General features: G+C 39.4%; 1 protein-coding gene and 1 long non-coding RNA gene across 3 annotated transcripts; one reads left to right on the top strand and one right to left on the bottom strand.

Moving 5' to 3' along the window:
- arsh (arylsulfatase H) lies at positions 1 to 8,709 on the top strand. Of its 2 annotated transcripts, none has more exons than XM_067409490.1 (11): positions 1 to 65; positions 336 to 383; positions 461 to 604; positions 1,578 to 1,699; positions 2,107 to 2,229; positions 3,842 to 4,265; positions 5,387 to 5,523; positions 6,262 to 6,384; positions 6,546 to 6,708; positions 7,960 to 8,081; positions 8,230 to 8,709. In XM_067409490.1, the coding sequence occupies exons 2-11, from the start codon at positions 358 to 360 to the stop codon at positions 8,595 to 8,597; spliced, it is 1,752 nt and encodes a 583-aa protein (XP_067265591.1). In that variant the 5' UTR covers positions 1 to 65; positions 336 to 357; the 3' UTR covers positions 8,598 to 8,709. The 2 variants fall into 2 exon arrangements, with proteins under 2 accessions (XP_067265591.1, XP_067265589.1); XM_067409488.1 differs by having other exon boundaries at positions 6 to 65; positions 231 to 383.
- LOC137035806 (uncharacterized) lies at positions 8,519 to 18,122 on the bottom strand. Its single transcript, XR_010897119.1, has 3 exons — positions 17,876 to 18,122; positions 9,723 to 9,886; positions 8,519 to 8,645 (listed from the first exon to the last, which is right to left on the bottom strand). It is a non-coding gene; the product is annotated as an uncharacterized lncRNA (long non-coding RNA).
- Positions 18,123 to 18,664: the final 542 nt, after the last annotated feature.

Genomic DNA, 18,664 nt, shown 5'->3' with positions numbered 1-18,664 from the left:
GGAATGTGGAATATCCTGTCGGCAAATCTTGTGAAGAACCAGGAAAACTGACTGTTTAAGAGAAGGTAAGCGAATAAAAGAAGCCTTAAAGAGAGAATCTGAGCTGATATGTGTAAAGAAAGCAGCTGTCAGCAGCATTAAATGAAGCGCATTGATCTTTCCTGTGATTGTTTTTTATGATCCAGCTGTTAATAAATCAATGATTAAATCAGCTGATGTTCAAACTTCAGCAGAGTTTCCATGCATTCTGCACACCTGTATTTAACAAGTCAAAGTTCTTCCGGGTATTTTCTGCTGACGGATCAATCTGAACATGTCAATCATCTCACCTGCAGTTTAGAGGAACTTCATCTACAGATGCTGATGGAAAACAGGAGCTTGAGGTTTGGTGCATGATGCAGATGTCATAACACATATTGATCAGAGATCAGAGAAACTAATCTCTGGTGTGCTTTTGCAGGTTTCTTGCTGGTTTTCTGGTTCTTTTCCAGTCCAGCTTATGTGTCACAAATGCAGATCATGATTCCAGACCCAACTTCGTCCTGATGATGGTGGATGATCTGGGCATTGGAGATATCGGCTGCTATGGAAATGACACCATCAAGTAAATAAAGCTGCACTTATTAAAAGAATAATTGTGTTTAAAATTAAGATTCTGTCATTGTTTATGTTGTTGAAGACCCATATAATGTTATTTTGTCCTTGGAATACTTGAGATTTTTTAGTTCTGATCCAGAGAGAGCTGTTGTTATGTATAGATATGAAACAGCTTCACAAACACTCTTTTCAACCACACAGTATCATTATTTCTGTCTTACAATCATTCAGATTATCAGTATTGGAGAAAAGTTTATAGTTCAGTTATAAACACTGATGTCTACAGTAGAGATTAAAATAGAGTAAATCAGCTTTTGAAAGTAACTTGACGCTTCAAATAAAGATTGTTTTAATTACATCGTTACACCAGTAGGTGGCGACAAGTGACTTATGAAAACGTGTATTTGTCAATGAATCATTCATTCAAGAGATTTGTTCAAAAACGATTGAAGTAATTGAGTGAGTCATTGAATCATTCATTCAACCCATTTTTTTTTTTTTTTAAATAATTACTTCAAATTAATTAAATGTATTTTTGTACTTTTCTGTCCTTTTAGAGCTTGAACAGTTGTGGTCACTATGAAGATTCTTCATTTCATATTTTGTGCTTCCCAGAAAAAAATAACAGCATATGCACTGCAAAAATTAACTTCTTCCTCCGCATTTCTTTGTTGTTTTCCAGCACAAATATCTAAACATTCTTAAATTAAGATACATTTACTGAAGAAGCAAAATGACTCAAGATAGTAAGAAAATCATGCAATTTTGTTCTTATTTTAAGCATAAACTCACTTCATTTTCAGCATGCAGTTCTTAATATCTTCAGTCATTTTGCTTCTCCAGTAAATGTATCTTGATTTAAGAATGTTTAGATATTTGTGCTGGAAAACAAGACAGAAACACTGAGGAAGAAACTGTTTTCACGTACTGCATTAATCCGTAAATGTCTTTCTCTGATAGTTGTTGTCATGTGTTTGAAGCACTCCAAACATAGATCGTCTGGCCGCAGACGGAGTGAAACTGACCCAGCACATCTCCGCCGCTCCTCTCTGCACTCCCAGCAGAACCGCCTTCATGACGGGCCGCTACGCTCTACGCGCCGGTGAGGAACCAAAAACCCGTCCAGGTTGACTCTGAAATGCGTCACATAATTGAAAGAAAAATTAGTTGTGAATGTCATATTGACTTGAGATCCATCCTGCTTTAAAGATCTCAGCGACTGTCGCTTTAAATGCTCAAGCTGTTTAAAGCAGGATGGATTCTGATTGGCTGTCAATGTTTTTATCGTAGTGATTTTTATGTTTTTAGAGTGATTTTTAGAATTATATCTTTATCATTATGGTTATAGTTATCGTCTTTGGTGTGAACGGGCCTTTAGGATGTCAGTCATCTAGGCCTATAAACCAAAGCACTCGGCTGATTAGTTAATCTCAGAATGTGAGGTTTATTGATCTGATGGGGTTTATTGGTGTGATACGGTAACGTGTTTGTGTCTGTGTTGATGTGAAGGTCTGGGCAGCACCGGCCGAGTGCAGGTGATTCTTTTCCTCGCCGGATCGGGAGGACTTCCACCTAATGAAACCACCTTTGCTAAACTTCTGCAAAAGCAGGGTTACACCACCGGCATTGTGGGTAAGACACTTAATACATACTGGTGAATCAGTCGCAAAGATGTCCTTAAATTATAATATGCATAAAAAATTAATGCATAAAGAAAAGGTGTATGCATATACAGTAGTAAAAATTATTGCATGCATAAAAAAATTATAGCATGCACAAAGAAAACCATTGAAAGGAGAGGTTGTTCAATAAAATGTTCATATATTCGCTCTTATGTTGTTCCAAGCCTGTATCCCGTAAGTGAACTGTCCCTTTGAACACTTTTTGAAATTGGACATTGTCTTATCATAGAAATGGTACTTTTAGCTGCCTCAATACAGGTTATGCACATCAAACTTCCATATTCTGTAAAACAGGTCGCATCACTTCTAGTTCAGGTCTTTGTACTGTATGTGCTTTGTTAAATATAAAACTGTTTTACTCAAGATGCCTTCAAAGGAGTGAGCAAAGATGAGCAGAAACGATGACCATCACATATGCAGATTGATATCTAAAAGTTCTTATTTATCTTCTTCTCACTAACATTAGAATATTAAAATAGAATAAAATAAAAACAATAAAAAGAACTAGCTGATTACATTAAAAGTCCATAGATATCACTGTCCGTTCATTCTTATAACACCTTCTCCAACAAGCAGATGCAATGAGAGCTGTTTTCCTGTTTGTTCGGGATAAAGAATATTTTTGTGATATCAGCTTCAAATTTGGAACAAGATTTGGTTAGACATTGTCTAGTAATTTTAGAGGCCAAAATTATATAGAAAAATATTTATTTTGTAAATAGCATAAAAGGTTTATTTCAGTACATTTTAGAGCTGCACAATTCTGGATAAATTGAGAATCATGATTTTTTTTTTGTTTCAAATAGAAATCATGATTCTGAACAGACAACTAAACAAAATAACAGGCAATTTACTAGAGGTTCTAACAAAATGTTAATTGCTGCAGTCTATTTAAAAATAAATAAATATATATATATATAATTAATTTAAAGTAATTATTTAAAAAATAAATCAGGTGGAATGAATGATTCAATGACTCACTTAAAAAAAACTTCACTTGTTTCATTACTGGATGAATCAGCGTTTTTGAACAAATCTCTTGAAATAATGATTCAATGAGAAATACATTTTTTTGACAGTCACTTATCGCCACCTACTGGTATAATGATGTAACTTAAACAATCTTTATTTGAAGCGTCGAGTTACTTTCAAAAGCTGATTTACTTTATTTCGATCACTACTGTAGACATCAGTGTTTATACCCGAACTTTTATTCCAGTACTTCTGTGATAATCTGAATGATTGTTTCATATCTATACATGACAGCGGCTCTCTCTGGATCAGAACTCGGATCTGAATGTTCACTGTGATCGTACTTGTCAAAGCTTTAATAGACGGAGACGAATCGCTGTCTTTTAGGAACTGAATAATCGTGCAGCTCTAGTAGATTTGCTTTACAGTAAACTTAAATTCTATCTTTTTTTACACTTTTTTTGCATGTGCTTTCACTTCATGCAGTAATCTGCTGAGTGTAGAGTTCTATGCTCAAAAGGAGGGGTGACGGCTAACAGGATAAACTCATTTTGATGTCCTGGTGTCTTTACACTGTGTTTACTCTGCAGGTAAGTGGCATTTGGGTGTGAACTGTGAGAGCAGAAACGATCACTGCCACCATCCCAACAATCACGGCTTTGATTTCTTTTATGGGCTGCCCTTCACCTTCTTCAATGACTGCAAGCCCGGAGAAGGTAAAGATGTCCTGGTGGACCTGCAGATAATGCTGAGACAGATTTCTGCGCTGCTGGCGCTCGCGTTTCTCACGCTGCTTCTGGTCCGGGGCTTCGGGCTGCTGCAGGTCCGTCTGGCACTCTTGGTGTTTCTGGCTGTTCTGTCTCTGCTGAGCTTCTCTGTGTGGTTCGTGCCCTTTGAACTCCTGAGGACCTGGAACTGCATCATCATGAGGAACGGCGAGGTGGTGGAGCAGCCCATGAATCCAGAAACGCTGAATGCACGGCTCATGCGTGAAGCGGAGCAGTTTGTGGAGAGGTGGGATGTGCGTCAGGCTCAGTGAGAGCAGTTTAACCGCAGTCAGCAACCACATAGCAACTGCCTAGCAACACAGAACACCCTAATATCACACTAGCAGTAGCAACGCCCTAGCAACCGCTCAGAATATCATAGTATCATCCTAGCAACACCCTGGCAACCACCCAGAACATCATAATATCATCCTAGCAATGCCCTGGCAACCACCCAGAACTCCCTAGTGACACTTTAGCAACCACCCAGAATACCCTAAAATCATCCTAGCAATGCCCTAGCAACCACCGAGAATTCCCTAACAACACTTTAGCAACCACCCAGAATACCCTAATATCATCCTAGCAATGCCCTGGCAACCACCCAGAACTCCCTAGTGACACTTTAGCAACCACCCAGAATACCCTAAAATCATCCTAGCAATGCCCTAGTAACCACCGAGAATTCCCTAACAACAATTTAGCAACCACCCAGAACACCCTAGCAACACTTTAGCAACCACCCAGAATACCCTAATATCATCCTAGCAATGCCCTGGCAACCACCCAGAGCATCATAGTAACACTTTAGCAACCACCTGGAACACTCTAATATCATCTTAGCAATGCCCTAGTAACCACACAGAACTAAAACCACCCAGAACACCCTAGTATCATCCTAGCAACCATCCAGAACACCCTAGCATCATTTTAGCAACACCCTAGCAACCACCCAGAACACCCCAATATCACCCTAGCAATGCCCTAGCAACCACTCAGAGCACCCTATCAACCACCCGGAACACCCCAGTGAATTAACTTGTTCTATTTAAATGCCAAACAATGCAAAACCATCTTTAAAAACTTAATTTTTTAATGCAAAATATAATTCATTTGTTTCTTTTGAATTTCTGCTGATATATGGTCTGCACATGTGTTTGCTGAGATTCACCTGTGAACAGGAAGCTTTAATGCTCATTTGCATGCATGCTTGCTTCATAATGTGGTAATGCAGAAAACATTAGACCTGTCCTGACAGATCAGCTGTATGTCTCCTGGCGTTCTCACGCTTACGATTATGGGCTGTTTCTTGTGCCTGCAGTGGGAAACTTCTTTGATTTCTGTTCATCTTGTGATTTATGATGTCAGACACAGAGACGGGCCCTTCCTGCTCTTCCTGTCACTGGCACACGTGCACACGCCCCTCTTCGTGTCCGAGGGCTTCGCAGGAAAGAGCAAACATGGGCTGTATGGGGACAACGTTGAAGAAGTGGACTCTATGGTCGGTAAGTGATAGATTTCTGTTCTTTCCAGCATCATGCTGACAGTAATGTATCACTGGAGATCTTTGAGTGTCTTTACTGTTGGTCACAGTGGGTGTTTCTATTGCTGGGTGCTCTAACATGATTGGTGGGCAGCACAACAGACCACAGCTTTTGATTTGTTTACAAATCATGAGAAGTTTTACTGCTACAGTAAAATGTCATTCTGAATAGATAAATCCACAAAGAAAGAAAGCATCATATCTTAAATCAGACTAGCAACCACCCAGAACACTCTAGCATCACCCTGGCAATGCCCTAGCAACCATACAGAACACCCTAGCAACACTATAGCAACAACCCAAAAAACTCTAGCATCACCCTAGAAACCATCCAGAACACCCTAGCAGCACTGTATTAACAACCCAGAAAGATGAAGCATCACCCTAGCAACCATCCGGAAAACCCTAACAAATACCTAGCAACATTATACCAAAACCCAGAACACTCTAGCATCACCCTAGCGATGCCCTAGCAACTATTCAGAACACCCTAAAAATTACCCGTAAATTACCTAGTTATAATTTAATACCACAATGCAAAACGATCTTTAAAATAAAGTCATGCAAAATAGAACTTATTTCTCTTCTTTTCTTGTCATGAATCAAATGTAACAATATAACAATTATTGTAACATAAAAAGCTCAATCGCATCAAGGTCTGAAATGTGACTGCGAGTAAAGATCACATGTTTGGTCACAGGTAGAATGAGGAAGACCATCGAAAGGTTCGGCCTGTTGGAGAAAACCTTGATTTACTTCACATCTGATCATGGCGGCCACATCGAAGACGCTCAGAGAGGAGGCTGGAACGGGATATATCGAGGTACAAACACTCAGATGGGATTATCATCCTGTCAACATTTACTCAACCTAATGTCGCTCCACACCTGTCTGAACCTGGTGCCGAGTTAAGCTCCAAAAAGAATAAAACACAGGCAAATACAGTGTATGATTTTGTGTTTATACTGACACTCTTATGTTTAGGTGGTAAAGCCATGGGCGGCTGGGAGGGAGGAATCCGAGTGCCGGGAATATTCCACTGGCCCGGGCGTCTCACTGCAGGTCAACAGGTGTCAGAACCAACAAGTCTGATGGATGTTTTTCCCACAGTGGTGAAGCTCGCTGGGGGAACGCTGCCGGAGGACAGGTACAACACAATAACAGTATTTTACTGTAGGTCAGACAGCAATACACACTTTATACCCTACACAGCTAATACAGATTATATCAGTATAGCCTAGCATCACTCTAGCAACCACTTAGAACACTCTAGCATTACCATAGCAACACCCTAGCAACCACCTAGAACACTCTAGCATTACCATAGCAACACCCTAGCAACCACCCTAAACACTCTAGCAACCACATAGCAATGATTTAACAATTACCCAGAAGTCAAATCACCTTTATTTACAGTACACCCTAGTAACACTTTAACAACCACTTAGATCACTTTAACATTACACTAGCAACACCCTAGCAACACTTAAGCAGCCACCATAGCAACACCATAGCAACCACCCTGAAAACCTTAGCAACCACCCAGAAGTCAAGTCACCTTTATTTATAGAACACCCTAGGAACACTTAGCAACCACACATAACACCCTTGCATCATCCTAGCAACCACCAGGACACCCTAGTAACCATATAGCAAACACCTAACAACGCTTTAGCAACCACCCAGTAGTCGAGTCATCCTTACTTATAGTACACCCTAGCAACATTTTAGCAACCACCCAGAATACCCTTGTATCACTCTAGAAACCACCTAGAACACTCTAGCATTACCATAGCAACCACCCTAAACACTCTAGCAATCACGGAGCAATGCTTTAACAATTACCCAGAAGTAAAATCACCTTTATTTATAGGTCACCCTAGTAACACTTTAACAACCACCTAGAACACTCTAACACTACTATAGCAACACCCTAGCAACCACCCTAAACACTCTAGAAACATTTTAGCAACCACCCAGAAGTTAAGTCACCTTTGTTTATATTGCACCTTAGCAACACTTTAGCAACCACCTAGAACACTCTAGCATTACCATAGCCAACACCATATACCAACACCATAGCAACCACCCAGAAGTCAAGTCACCTTTATTTATAGTACACCCTAGTAACACTTGGCAACCACACAGAACACCCTTGCATCACCCTAGCAACCACCAGGACACCCTAGTAACCATGTAGCAACCACCATCAACACTTTTGCAACCACCTAGAAGTCAAGTCATCTTTATCTATATAATACCCTAACAACACTTTAGCCACCACCCAAAACACCCTAGACAGAATGCCGTAGCAACCAGCGTATTTTGTCTAGATGTTTATATGTGTAAAGGAATGGTCCGGTCTGTTGTAAGTGTGTTTGTGTGTGTGTGCCCTGAGGATCCTGGACGGCCGTGACCTGATGCCGCTGTTAGAGGGCAAAACCAACCGCTCGGAGCACGAGTTCATGTTCCATTACTGCGGCATGTATCTGAACGCTGTGCGCTGGCATCCGCACGACAGTGAGTGACGTCTCTCACACACACACACACACACACACTCATCTCTGTCTGAACGAGACACTAGATTACCCACATACTGTGAAAGACATCAAAATGATCATTTATTTTATTAATCAACACTATTAAAGATGAAACATGCCCTCCTCAGGTGACTCCATCTTCAAGGTCCATTTCTTCACACCGAACTTTTCTCCAGCGGGAGCCATCGGCTGTTACGACACCAAGGTGTGCATGTGTCACGGGGACTTCGTGACGTACCACAACCCGCCGCTGGTGTTCGATCTCAGCAGGGACCCATCAGAGAGCCGTCCGCTCTCACCGGAGACGGAGCCGCGGTTCGCAGAGGTGCTGGAGCGCGTGGGACGGGCCGTGAAGGACCACCGCAAAACTCTGACGCGGGTGGAGAAACAGCTGACGTGGAGAAACGTCCTGTGGAAGCCGTGGCTGCAGCCCTGCTGCGGGACCTTCCCCTTCTGCTCCTGCTCCGAAACAAACACTTCAGACTCCAGACAGTGAAGGATGAACGAGTGTGATGATAGCAGTGCTTCAGAAGAAGGGAAGCTCCTGTGTTGATTTAACATAAAGAGAATCAGTCCTGCTGTGCAGAACATTGTCATGTCTTCATCATGTTTGTCTGAAAGTAAATATTTAAACTTTTTAAATATTGTCCTGACATTTTTTACATTAAATATTAAACATTTTGGTGACACTTTACATTATGGTTTCTTTTTAGTTTAACTAAATGAGCTAACAATGAACGATATTTCTACAGCCTTTATTAAACTTAATGTTATTTTCAACATTTACTCAAATCAAAAGTTAACACATTTATATTAACTAGCATTAACCAATATGAATAGATTTCTCGTTAATAAATAGAACCTTATTGTAAAGCGACAATCATATCACTTCATCATCACAATGGAGTACATTTGAAATCAATGGAAGAATTCTGTGAAGTTTTATGGTTTTAGTTTGTGTTTCTTTAAAACATTCCATCCTGTTTGATCAAAATCACACTGATACATTTGAATCTAGTGATTTTCATGAATGCATCCAGCAGAGGGAGACATTCGTGTAAAAGTGTTAAGAAAAATTAAATGGACAAATATGAGATTTTGTCATGAGCTATCTTTTTAATATTATGGTAATAATCTGGGACATGATTATTGCAATTTACTGTAATAGTATTTTTAATATAAAAATAAATTGTGTATTATAAATATTATATAATTTTATATAATAAAAATAAATTGATATTTATTAGACTGTTTCAAAATAATCACCCTGTTGATGTTTATTTATTTTGATGTTTCTCCTGAAGCATGTCCTAGAAAAAGATAAATATTTAAATCATCAGATAAACATTTGGAACATTGTTTTCTTTGTGACAGATATACAGTAGTGGTTAAAAGTCTACTTTCCTAGACCGGACTTTTGCTCATTACTGTATGTCTAACAATCTTTAGGTGTTTATTCTCAGGATTCCTGCACTTTTGAGTTGCTCATGTTCACATTTGCCAGAAATGGTAAGAGTTGGATGTTAGTTTGCTGTTACGTCGAGTAAAAATGTGCACATCAGATCTCAGGTGTCTCATTTTTCAGGAGAACATTGAGCTTTTGCACTACATTCACATTCACCTTGTGCTCTGCTGAAGACGAATAGAAGTTTTAAATGTTTCCAGATGTGATGCAGCAGGAGGAGTCTGATGGATCTGTCGCTCTTTCATCTCTGGGAAGTGTGGAGGAGAACAGAAGGTGGACAGGTGAGGTCTGCTTCTGCAGTTATTCAGGCGGAAACTCATCTGTGGAGAATCAGAAGTGAGCTTAGATCTTCCAGTCTTAGTACACAAGCGGGCGAAAGGCTGGAGTAATTAAGATTTTTAATGTTTCTGAAAGTCTCTTCTGCTCACCAAGGCTGCATTTATTTGATCAAAAATACAGTAATAATTGTGAAATATAATTAGAATGTAAATCAGCTATTTTCTATGTGAATATATAGTAAAGTGTAATTTATTTCTGAATTTTCAGCATCATTACTCCAGTCTTCAGTGTCACATGATCCTTCAGAAATCATTCTGATATGATGATTTGCTGCTCAAGAAACATTTCTGTTCTGTTCATATCTTTGTGGAAACGTCATACATTTTATTTTTCAGGATTCTTTGATGAATAGAAAGTGCAAAAGAACAGCATTTATTTGAAATATAAACTTTTGTAACATGTCTTTACTGCTTTATATGTCTTACTGACCCCAAACTTTTGAATTGTAGTTTATGACGGTTTCCACAAAAATATGAAGCAGCACAACTGTTTTCAACATTGATAATAATCAAAAATAATAATAATAATAATAAAATGTGATCAGCATGAAGAGAGGAATTAGGTGCACTAAGTTTCATTTTTCTAGATCATCGGGTTCAAAAGTTATAACCGTTTCAAATGTGAATTTTTGAACTTGTGGTGGCGCTATGGAGTTGGTTCTAGAGACCCCAAAGTTGGTCAGATTACTTTTCATTACAATCACTACAAGTGTGCCAATTTTCATCATTTTCCTTCTCATGGTTCATTCCCATTGGGGGAAAACTAAACTAACAATTATAATAAGGGCTATAGTACCTTCGGTAGTGTATCTCTACATTTTTTTCATTTAAGTAAGAATTATTTGCATATTAATTCCAATCAGTCTTTTTTTTTTTTTTTTCTAACATCTATTTGCTTATTGATTTGTAGCTCTTTTCCTCCATACATTCAGCCATTTATAACCGCCTTTATATGACAAACCTCTTAGAAATCTCTTAGAAAAATGTTTGATTAACATCATAAACTCTAGTTTTCAATGCAACTTATTCTGTTCAAGAATTGCCCACTTAAACGTAAAGACATCTGACACAAAAAGTGACAAACCGCAGTTTGTTTGGATTTTACGTGCCATTAATGTGAGGTTTATCATATTATAGTTGATTCAACAGCAATAGAGCAATGTTTCAGTCCACAATCTGTTCAGAAAACACCATACAAATCTTGTTACCGATCTCTCAATCTGATGCCACTAACTTCAGAATAAAAGAATTTAAAACAGTTTTGAGTTTTACTGGCCTTTATAAGTCATTAGATTCCCAATGAGTTCATGAAGTTGATCCTTTGAGTCGAGTCGTTTAGAGACTGAAATTTATCTTTTATCAGTGTCTTTGATTGTTGAAGCAAAAAGTTCAAGTATTCGCCTGCGCACACATTGAACAAATACAAACTGTTCTTCTGTAATGAATTGTGAGTCTATTTTTAAACCTTTAAAGTTGACTTAGGGTTTTCTCTTTTCTTTTGCTATAAAATGGTTGCCTATTAAAATGTGGGGAGCTGAAAAATGTCTTTGATATTTTGTTCCTACAGACAGGACTTACACAAGATGTGATTTAGGGAAATAACATCTATAGAAGGAAAATACTCAAATATATCGACTGTTTCAGTGGCACTGACGTCCAAACTGCATCTTAATTCGCATACTATCCGTCCTAAATAGTAGAATTAGAATTAGTGTGAATTAGATAATAGAATTAGTGTGTCCCAAATCATAGTAAGTTGAGATGCTGCCTTAAAATTTTTAAGTTTAGTCAACTCAAATATCCAAGTTGTCACTTGGTACAACTTCACATTTCAAGTTGACTAAACTTTTTTTTTTTTACAATGTGTACCATGTCTATTAATAGGTAAAGCTACAGTAATGTCTTCAGCTAGAAAGCTTGAGATCCTTCTAAACTGGTTATTTCTCTTAAACCTAATAGTGAATGTTTTATGAGTCATAAGCACAGCCAAAATAATGTTCTTCTGCAAAAAATGCATGCAGTTTTGTTTTTAAACACTAGAGAGCCCAAAGTTACATAGTGTACCTTTATATAATATTAACAAACAAGCTTCCATAGGTGTCAGAAGGCATCTGATTGAATTTATTTTGTGATTTCACTGAGCTGTAGTGCTGCTAAATAAAGTTGCTTGTGTCATTTACAGCAAAAAAAAAAAGGGCTTCAACAGCCGGCCAACAATCAGCAGAGATGATCTAGAGAACAAAAGTGAGCAGATGACATTTCCTGAAAACACGAGAGCATTTGGTTCCTCTAAAAGATTTCAGGACCGTGCTTGAAATTAAACCTTCTCTTTAAATTAAGATCTGCAAGAAGAATTCAGTGTTTACTAGAACATTTTCCATGACATGCATGAACATCTGCTTTGCTCTCCATTTCAAGTGTAATTCAATTAAACACAATATCACTTCCATACTGCTGAACATTTGCTGAAGCCGTAGAGCAAATATTTTTAGTCTTTTTAAAGGAAACACTGTAGTTGCAGCACCTTTTGGGAAATCACATAAAAACACTGGAAGGAAACACCATGAATTCTAAAATGCACATAAAAAAATTATGAGCTCAATTGAGGTGGATCATTTTTTTTATGGTATAAGACAATGTGCAAAAACTACAATGGAAGCACTTTTACAGAATAAATCCGGTGCAACAAAAAAACTAATCTGACTTTGCCTCAGCAGAGGCTGTGATTGGATAACTGGACTAACCAGTGGACCAATCGCATCGCAGCATCTCAAATGTTGGTTTGGTGGTTCTGAAACGTCTGAGTCAAAGTCTGTCATCAGAATGATTTGGTTTAATTCCTCCAGAAGCGTCTCACAGGATTGTGTTCCCAAACACCAGCATCCATGTACATGAGTTTATTGTGTTTCGTCTGACGCTCTGAGACAAACTCATTTATGATGGTGGGAAAAAGAGCCACAGTTTGGGAACCAATTTTGCACCAATTTCCCAGGAAGTGATGATTTTGTTCTCTTGAACACATGGGATGGAAATGCTGCTTTATTCGCAAATGTTTTACACGATATTTCAATTTTGTGCATAGGTTAAATTCGCACCTTTGGATGTAAAAATAGCTTATGACAACTTCTGCTTCTGAGAACCATGAAAATGTGAAAAGTGTCCATTGATTTTGTGTTTCAGACCGCCAGTAAATTACAGAGGAGAGTTTGGCTCCTCCAGCCCTTCACTGCTGACCTTTGACTGTTGACCTCTGGGAAAACTCAACCAGCTGACCATCTATCCGTCCATCCGTCCTGTCATCATGTCTTTAGGACAGTGTATATAAAGAACTCAAACTTCCCTCTGTTAAACCAGCTGTCTCAAACTTCAACTGATGTGTCAGGTCATTAAAAGAGTTCACCTAATCATTATTTACTGTTGTTTCAAGCCTGTATGAGTGTCGTTCTTCTGTAGAAAACAAAAGATATTGTTTAGCAGAACATCTGAGCTGCTGTTTCCAACCAGGTTCATTACTGACAGACATCAAAAGAATCTAAAACTAAAACATTAGTTTATTTTTTGGAGCCCATTGGCAGATATTTGTTCTTGTTTAAGGCATAGAGCCAATTCATTTTAATATGTTTTTCAGTAAACAAGACTTAATATCTTCAGTCATTTCTCTTCTCCAGTAAATGTATCTTGATTTAAGAATGTTTAGATATTTGTGCTGGAAAACAAGACTGAGGAAGAACAGAGTTTTTTGCAGTGAATTGGCTTGTTACCTTCAAGGAAAAACAACATTGAAGTCGAGGTAACAAACACAATAATACATGTTTTTTTTTTTAAGGTGCCTGTACTTTAAGGATCATATAATAGTAAAAAGACGCTTTGAAATCCTCATCATGGTCAAAAAAATTAACTGCTGCTGTTTCAGAGCTGGTTTTATTAGACCTCCATGTCAAAAAGAAGCACTTTCAGTCAAAAAAAAGATGGTATGCAAATTAATGTGGTGATTTATATCAATATAATCAATATCAATATTCACTTAGATTTTTTTTATTTGATAATTAATTACAAAGAAATGGCAAGAAACACATTGAACTAAAAACATTTTTGTAAAACTGGATTCACAACTTCAGTTATTGGGCTGGTGAACAGGAATCTTTTTGTGCGACTGACCTAAAGAGAGATTCACTGTGATAACTAGTTGTTTAGATTCATCCAGCTTTAGATTCAGCTCAAGACTACATCCATCTTTCTTTACATTGCTTTTGGGTCTTTATCATCTCATTGGTCTCTGTGTGTGACAATATTTTCATCAACAAACACCCTGTTTGAGAATTTGAATAAACCCTACAGATGCACAATACATGAAGGTCCATCTGCAGAGAATTAGAGAGAATATGGCTTGTGGCAAACACAAAGCTATACTCTCTCAAGACAACAGAGATGCCAAAACGCCTGCTGAAAACTCTAAAGTTGAATGCAAACAGTGTTTTTGTGTTCCGGATGTGAATGATTCCCCAAACCATGTGTTGTTGAGGAAAGTGTGCAGTTACTTTACTAAGTGATCAGATTCACCATTTTTACCTGCTGCACTAGAAAACGGCTGGAGAAATACAGACAGACAATGAAGGATGAACCTGAACCACAAATACAGACCAGAAGATGCTGAGACCACTGAGATTATGTGATTGCGGATGCAGGACTCTTGAACACCAAATATGAGAAAACACCTAGAAACTTCATAGCAACACTTAAAAACACCCAGAGCATCTTAACTGCATAGTAACTCGCTAGCAACCACCCAGAATATCTTGGCAACCACATAGCAAAACACTTAAAAAGTGCAGCTTTTTAACAGCTTAACAGCATAGCAACACCCTGGCAACCACATAGCAACACATTCAAAAACACCCAGAGCAGCTTAACTGCATAACAACACCCTAGCAACCACCCATAACACCCTGGCAACTCAGAGCAGAAACCTCAGAGCAGCTTAACCATATAGCAACACCCTGGAAAACGCATAGCAACACCATAGCAACCACTCAGAACACTCTGGCAAATGCATAGCTACAAACTAAAAACACTCAGAGCAGATTAACTGCATAGCAACAACCTAGCAACCACCAAGAAGACCCTGGCAAATGCATAGACACACACTAAAAACACTCAGAGCAGATTAACTGCATAACAACACCCTAGCAACTGACCAGAAGACCCTGTCAAATGAATAGGCACACACTAAAAACACTCAGAGCAGATTAACTGCATAGCAACACCCTAGCAACCACACAGAAGACCCTGGCAAATGCATAGACACACACTAAAAACACTCAGAGCAGATTAACTGCATAACAACACCCTAGCAAATGACCAGAAGACCCTGTCAAACGAATAGGCACATGCTAAAAACACTCAGAGCAGATTAACTGCATAACAACACCCTAGCAACAGACCAGAAGACCTTGTCAAACGAATAGGCACACCCTAAAAACACTCAGAGCAGATTAACTGCATAGCAACACTCTAGCAACCACTCAGGACACCCTTTCAAATGAATAGGTACATGCTAAAAACACTCAGAGCAGATTAACTGCATAACAACACCCTAGCAACTGACCAGAAGACCCTGTCAAATGAATAGGCACACACTAAAAACACTCAGAGCAGATCAACTGCATAACAACACCCTAGCAACTGACCAGAAGACCCTGGCAAATGCATAGACACACACTAAAAACACTCAGAGCAGATTAACTGCATAGCAACACCCTAGCAACCACACAGAAGACCCTGGGAAATGCATAGACACACACTAAAAACACTCAGAGCAGATTAACTGCATAGCAACACCCTAGCAACCACACAGAAGACCCTGGCAAATGCATAGACACACACTAAAACACTCAGAGCAGATTAACTGCATAGCAACACCCTAGCAACCACACAGAAGACCCTGGCAAATGCATAGGCACACACTAAAAACACTCAGAGCAGATTAACTGCATAGCAACACCCTAGCAACCACACAGAAGACCCTGGCAAATGCATAGGCACACACTAAAAACACTCAGAGCAGATTAACTGCATAACAACACCCTAGTAACTGACCAGAAGACCTTGTCAAACGAATAGGCACACACTAAAAACACTCAGAGCAGATTAACTGCATAGCAACACTCTAGCAACCACTCAGGACACCATTTCAAACGAATAGGCACACACTAAAAACACTCAGAGCAGATTAACTGCATAACAGCACCCTAGCAACTGACCAGAAGACCCTGGCAAATGCATAGACACACACTAAAAACACTCAGAGCAGATTAACTGCATAACAACACCCTAGCAACTGACCAGAAGACCCTGTCAAACGAAAAGGCACATGCTAAAAACACTCAGAGCAGATTAACTGCATAACAACACCCTAGCAACTGACCAGAAGACCCTGACAAGACCCATAGGCACACACTAAAAACACTCAGAGCAGATTAACTGCATAGCAACACCCTAGCAACCACACAGAAGACCCTGGCAAATGCATAGGCACACACTAAAAACACTCAGAGCAGATTAACTGCATAGCAACACCCTAGCAACCACACAGAAGACCCTGGCAAATGCATAGGCACACACTAAAAACACTCAGAGCAGATTAACTGCATAGCAACACCCTAGCAACCACACAGAAGACCCTGGCAAATGCATAGGCACACACTAAAAACACTCAGAGCAGATTAACTGCATAACAACACCCTAGTAACTGACCAGAAGACCTTGTCAAACGAATAGGCACACACTAAAAACACTCAGAGCAGATTAACTGCATAGCAACACTCTAGCAACCACTCAGGACACCATTTCAAACGAATAGGCACACACTAAAAACACTCAGAGCAGATTAACTGCATAACAACACCCTAGCAACTGACCAGAAGACCCTGGCAAATGCATAGACACACACTAAAAACACTCAGAGCAGATTAACTGCATAACAACACCCTAGCAACTGACCAGAAGACCCTGTCAAACGAAAAGGCACATGCTAAAAACACTCAGAGCAGATTAACTGCATAACAACACCCTAGCAACTGACCAGAAGACCCTGACAAGACCCATAGGCACACACTAAAAACACTCAGAGCAGATTAACTGCATAGCAACACCCTAGCAACCACACAGAAGACCCTGGCAAATGCATAGGCACACACTAAAAACACTCAGAGCAGATTAACTGCATAGCAACACTCTAGCAACCACTCAGGACACCATTTCAAACGAACAGGCACATGCTAAAAACACTCAGAGCAGAGAAACGCAATCGTTTGCAAATTTTGGAGGAACACAATTATTTTGCCAAGTAATATATATTTTTTCTCCCATCTCATCATTTTCCATCAGCATATCCCCTTAGGCTGCGTAGAAGAGGCTAAAATCACACAGTGAAGTTTTTCTAAAGCATTTCTAACTAGGCTGGTGTATTTTATACTACCGGCCGTGAGCGGATGCTGAGCAGCAGTGATGTTTTCATGTGAAAATGAAAAGCACGTGTGTCTAATCCTCTCAGCATTTGACAGAAACCTGAGACGACTGACCAGGACACAGACTTCACCAATAAAACAAGAGATGTTGGTCCATTTAAACCTCTTCTGTTTGATTTAACAGTGTAGGTGGAGCAGAACACTGACCGCACAGACACGACTGGACTCATCTTTGAGGCCAAAGCTGATTTAATCAAATGCATTTTGTAATTATGTGCTGTAATATCAGGTAACACTTCTTGAGACACTAGACTGTAAGTAACTTTGCAACTACATGTCAACTAGCAGTCATTAGTAGACGGTCTGCTCAGTATCAGCTGTCATTGTTGCAAAGTTCATCAATTTCAAGTTCAACAAATGAAAAAGGTCATTCACATGCGTTTCACATCTGGCATGATTTTGCGTGAGATGAAGCTGTTTATGATTGTTTAAGTGTTGCTCAGACCTCGAGTGAAGGTGTAGGCCACTTTTACCAATTTGCTGACAGGATCCGTCTGGCTCATGTGGAACCGCGTTTCTTTCCCGCCGGTCAGACTCAGGCTGTGCATCAGCCGGTGAAGTGCGTTTCTCTCATTTTCAGTTCTCTGAGGGCAGAAACATGGTTTATCATCACACTTGAGTGAAGAGTTACCTCACTGCCTTCAGGCTACGCTTCTCTTTTATCCTGCACACAATAAATCATCTTCCTTCAGTCCAGCTGCTGCAGTTCTTGTGTTGTGCAGTGATTCAGCCACGAGGCTCTTCATGACGGGAAACACACTGCAGGAAATGATGCTCTTCCTCAGTATCTGTGCTGTTTTTACAAATGAGGACATTCCTAAAAAGAGACTTTGACAGGTTTATCTCACTTCTGAGTACAAACTTGTCCCTAAAGTAGGGTTAAGTAGGTACACAAATACACACTCACACACACGCAGAGACACACACACACACACACACTCACACACAGACACACACACACAGTCTGTGTGATCATGAAGCGCTCTGTCTCAGTGTGGTCTCGCTGCTTCAGCTGTTCAGTTCTCCTGGTGTCAATAGTTTTGCTGAAGACACTTTTGAACTGCTTTACTTTGAAGTTCTACTATTAAAATACTGTATGAGATCTTTGTGGATCTTCTGACAAACAATTCAGCCACAAAAATCAAACCTATAAAACACACAGATGGGAACTATCCTGATGTCGCATTAATGCACTCCAAAAATCCTCAGTATTTCTGTCTTGTTTTCCAGCACA

The sequence above is a fragment of the Chanodichthys erythropterus genome, chromosome 14 (assembly GCF_024489055.1).
Source record: "Chanodichthys erythropterus isolate Z2021 chromosome 14, ASM2448905v1, whole genome shotgun sequence".
Lineage (NCBI taxonomy): Eukaryota > Metazoa > Chordata > Actinopteri > Cypriniformes > Xenocyprididae > Chanodichthys > Chanodichthys erythropterus.
The sequence above is the reverse complement of the archived record's forward strand: the minus strand, read 5'-3'. Positions and strand labels throughout refer to the sequence as shown.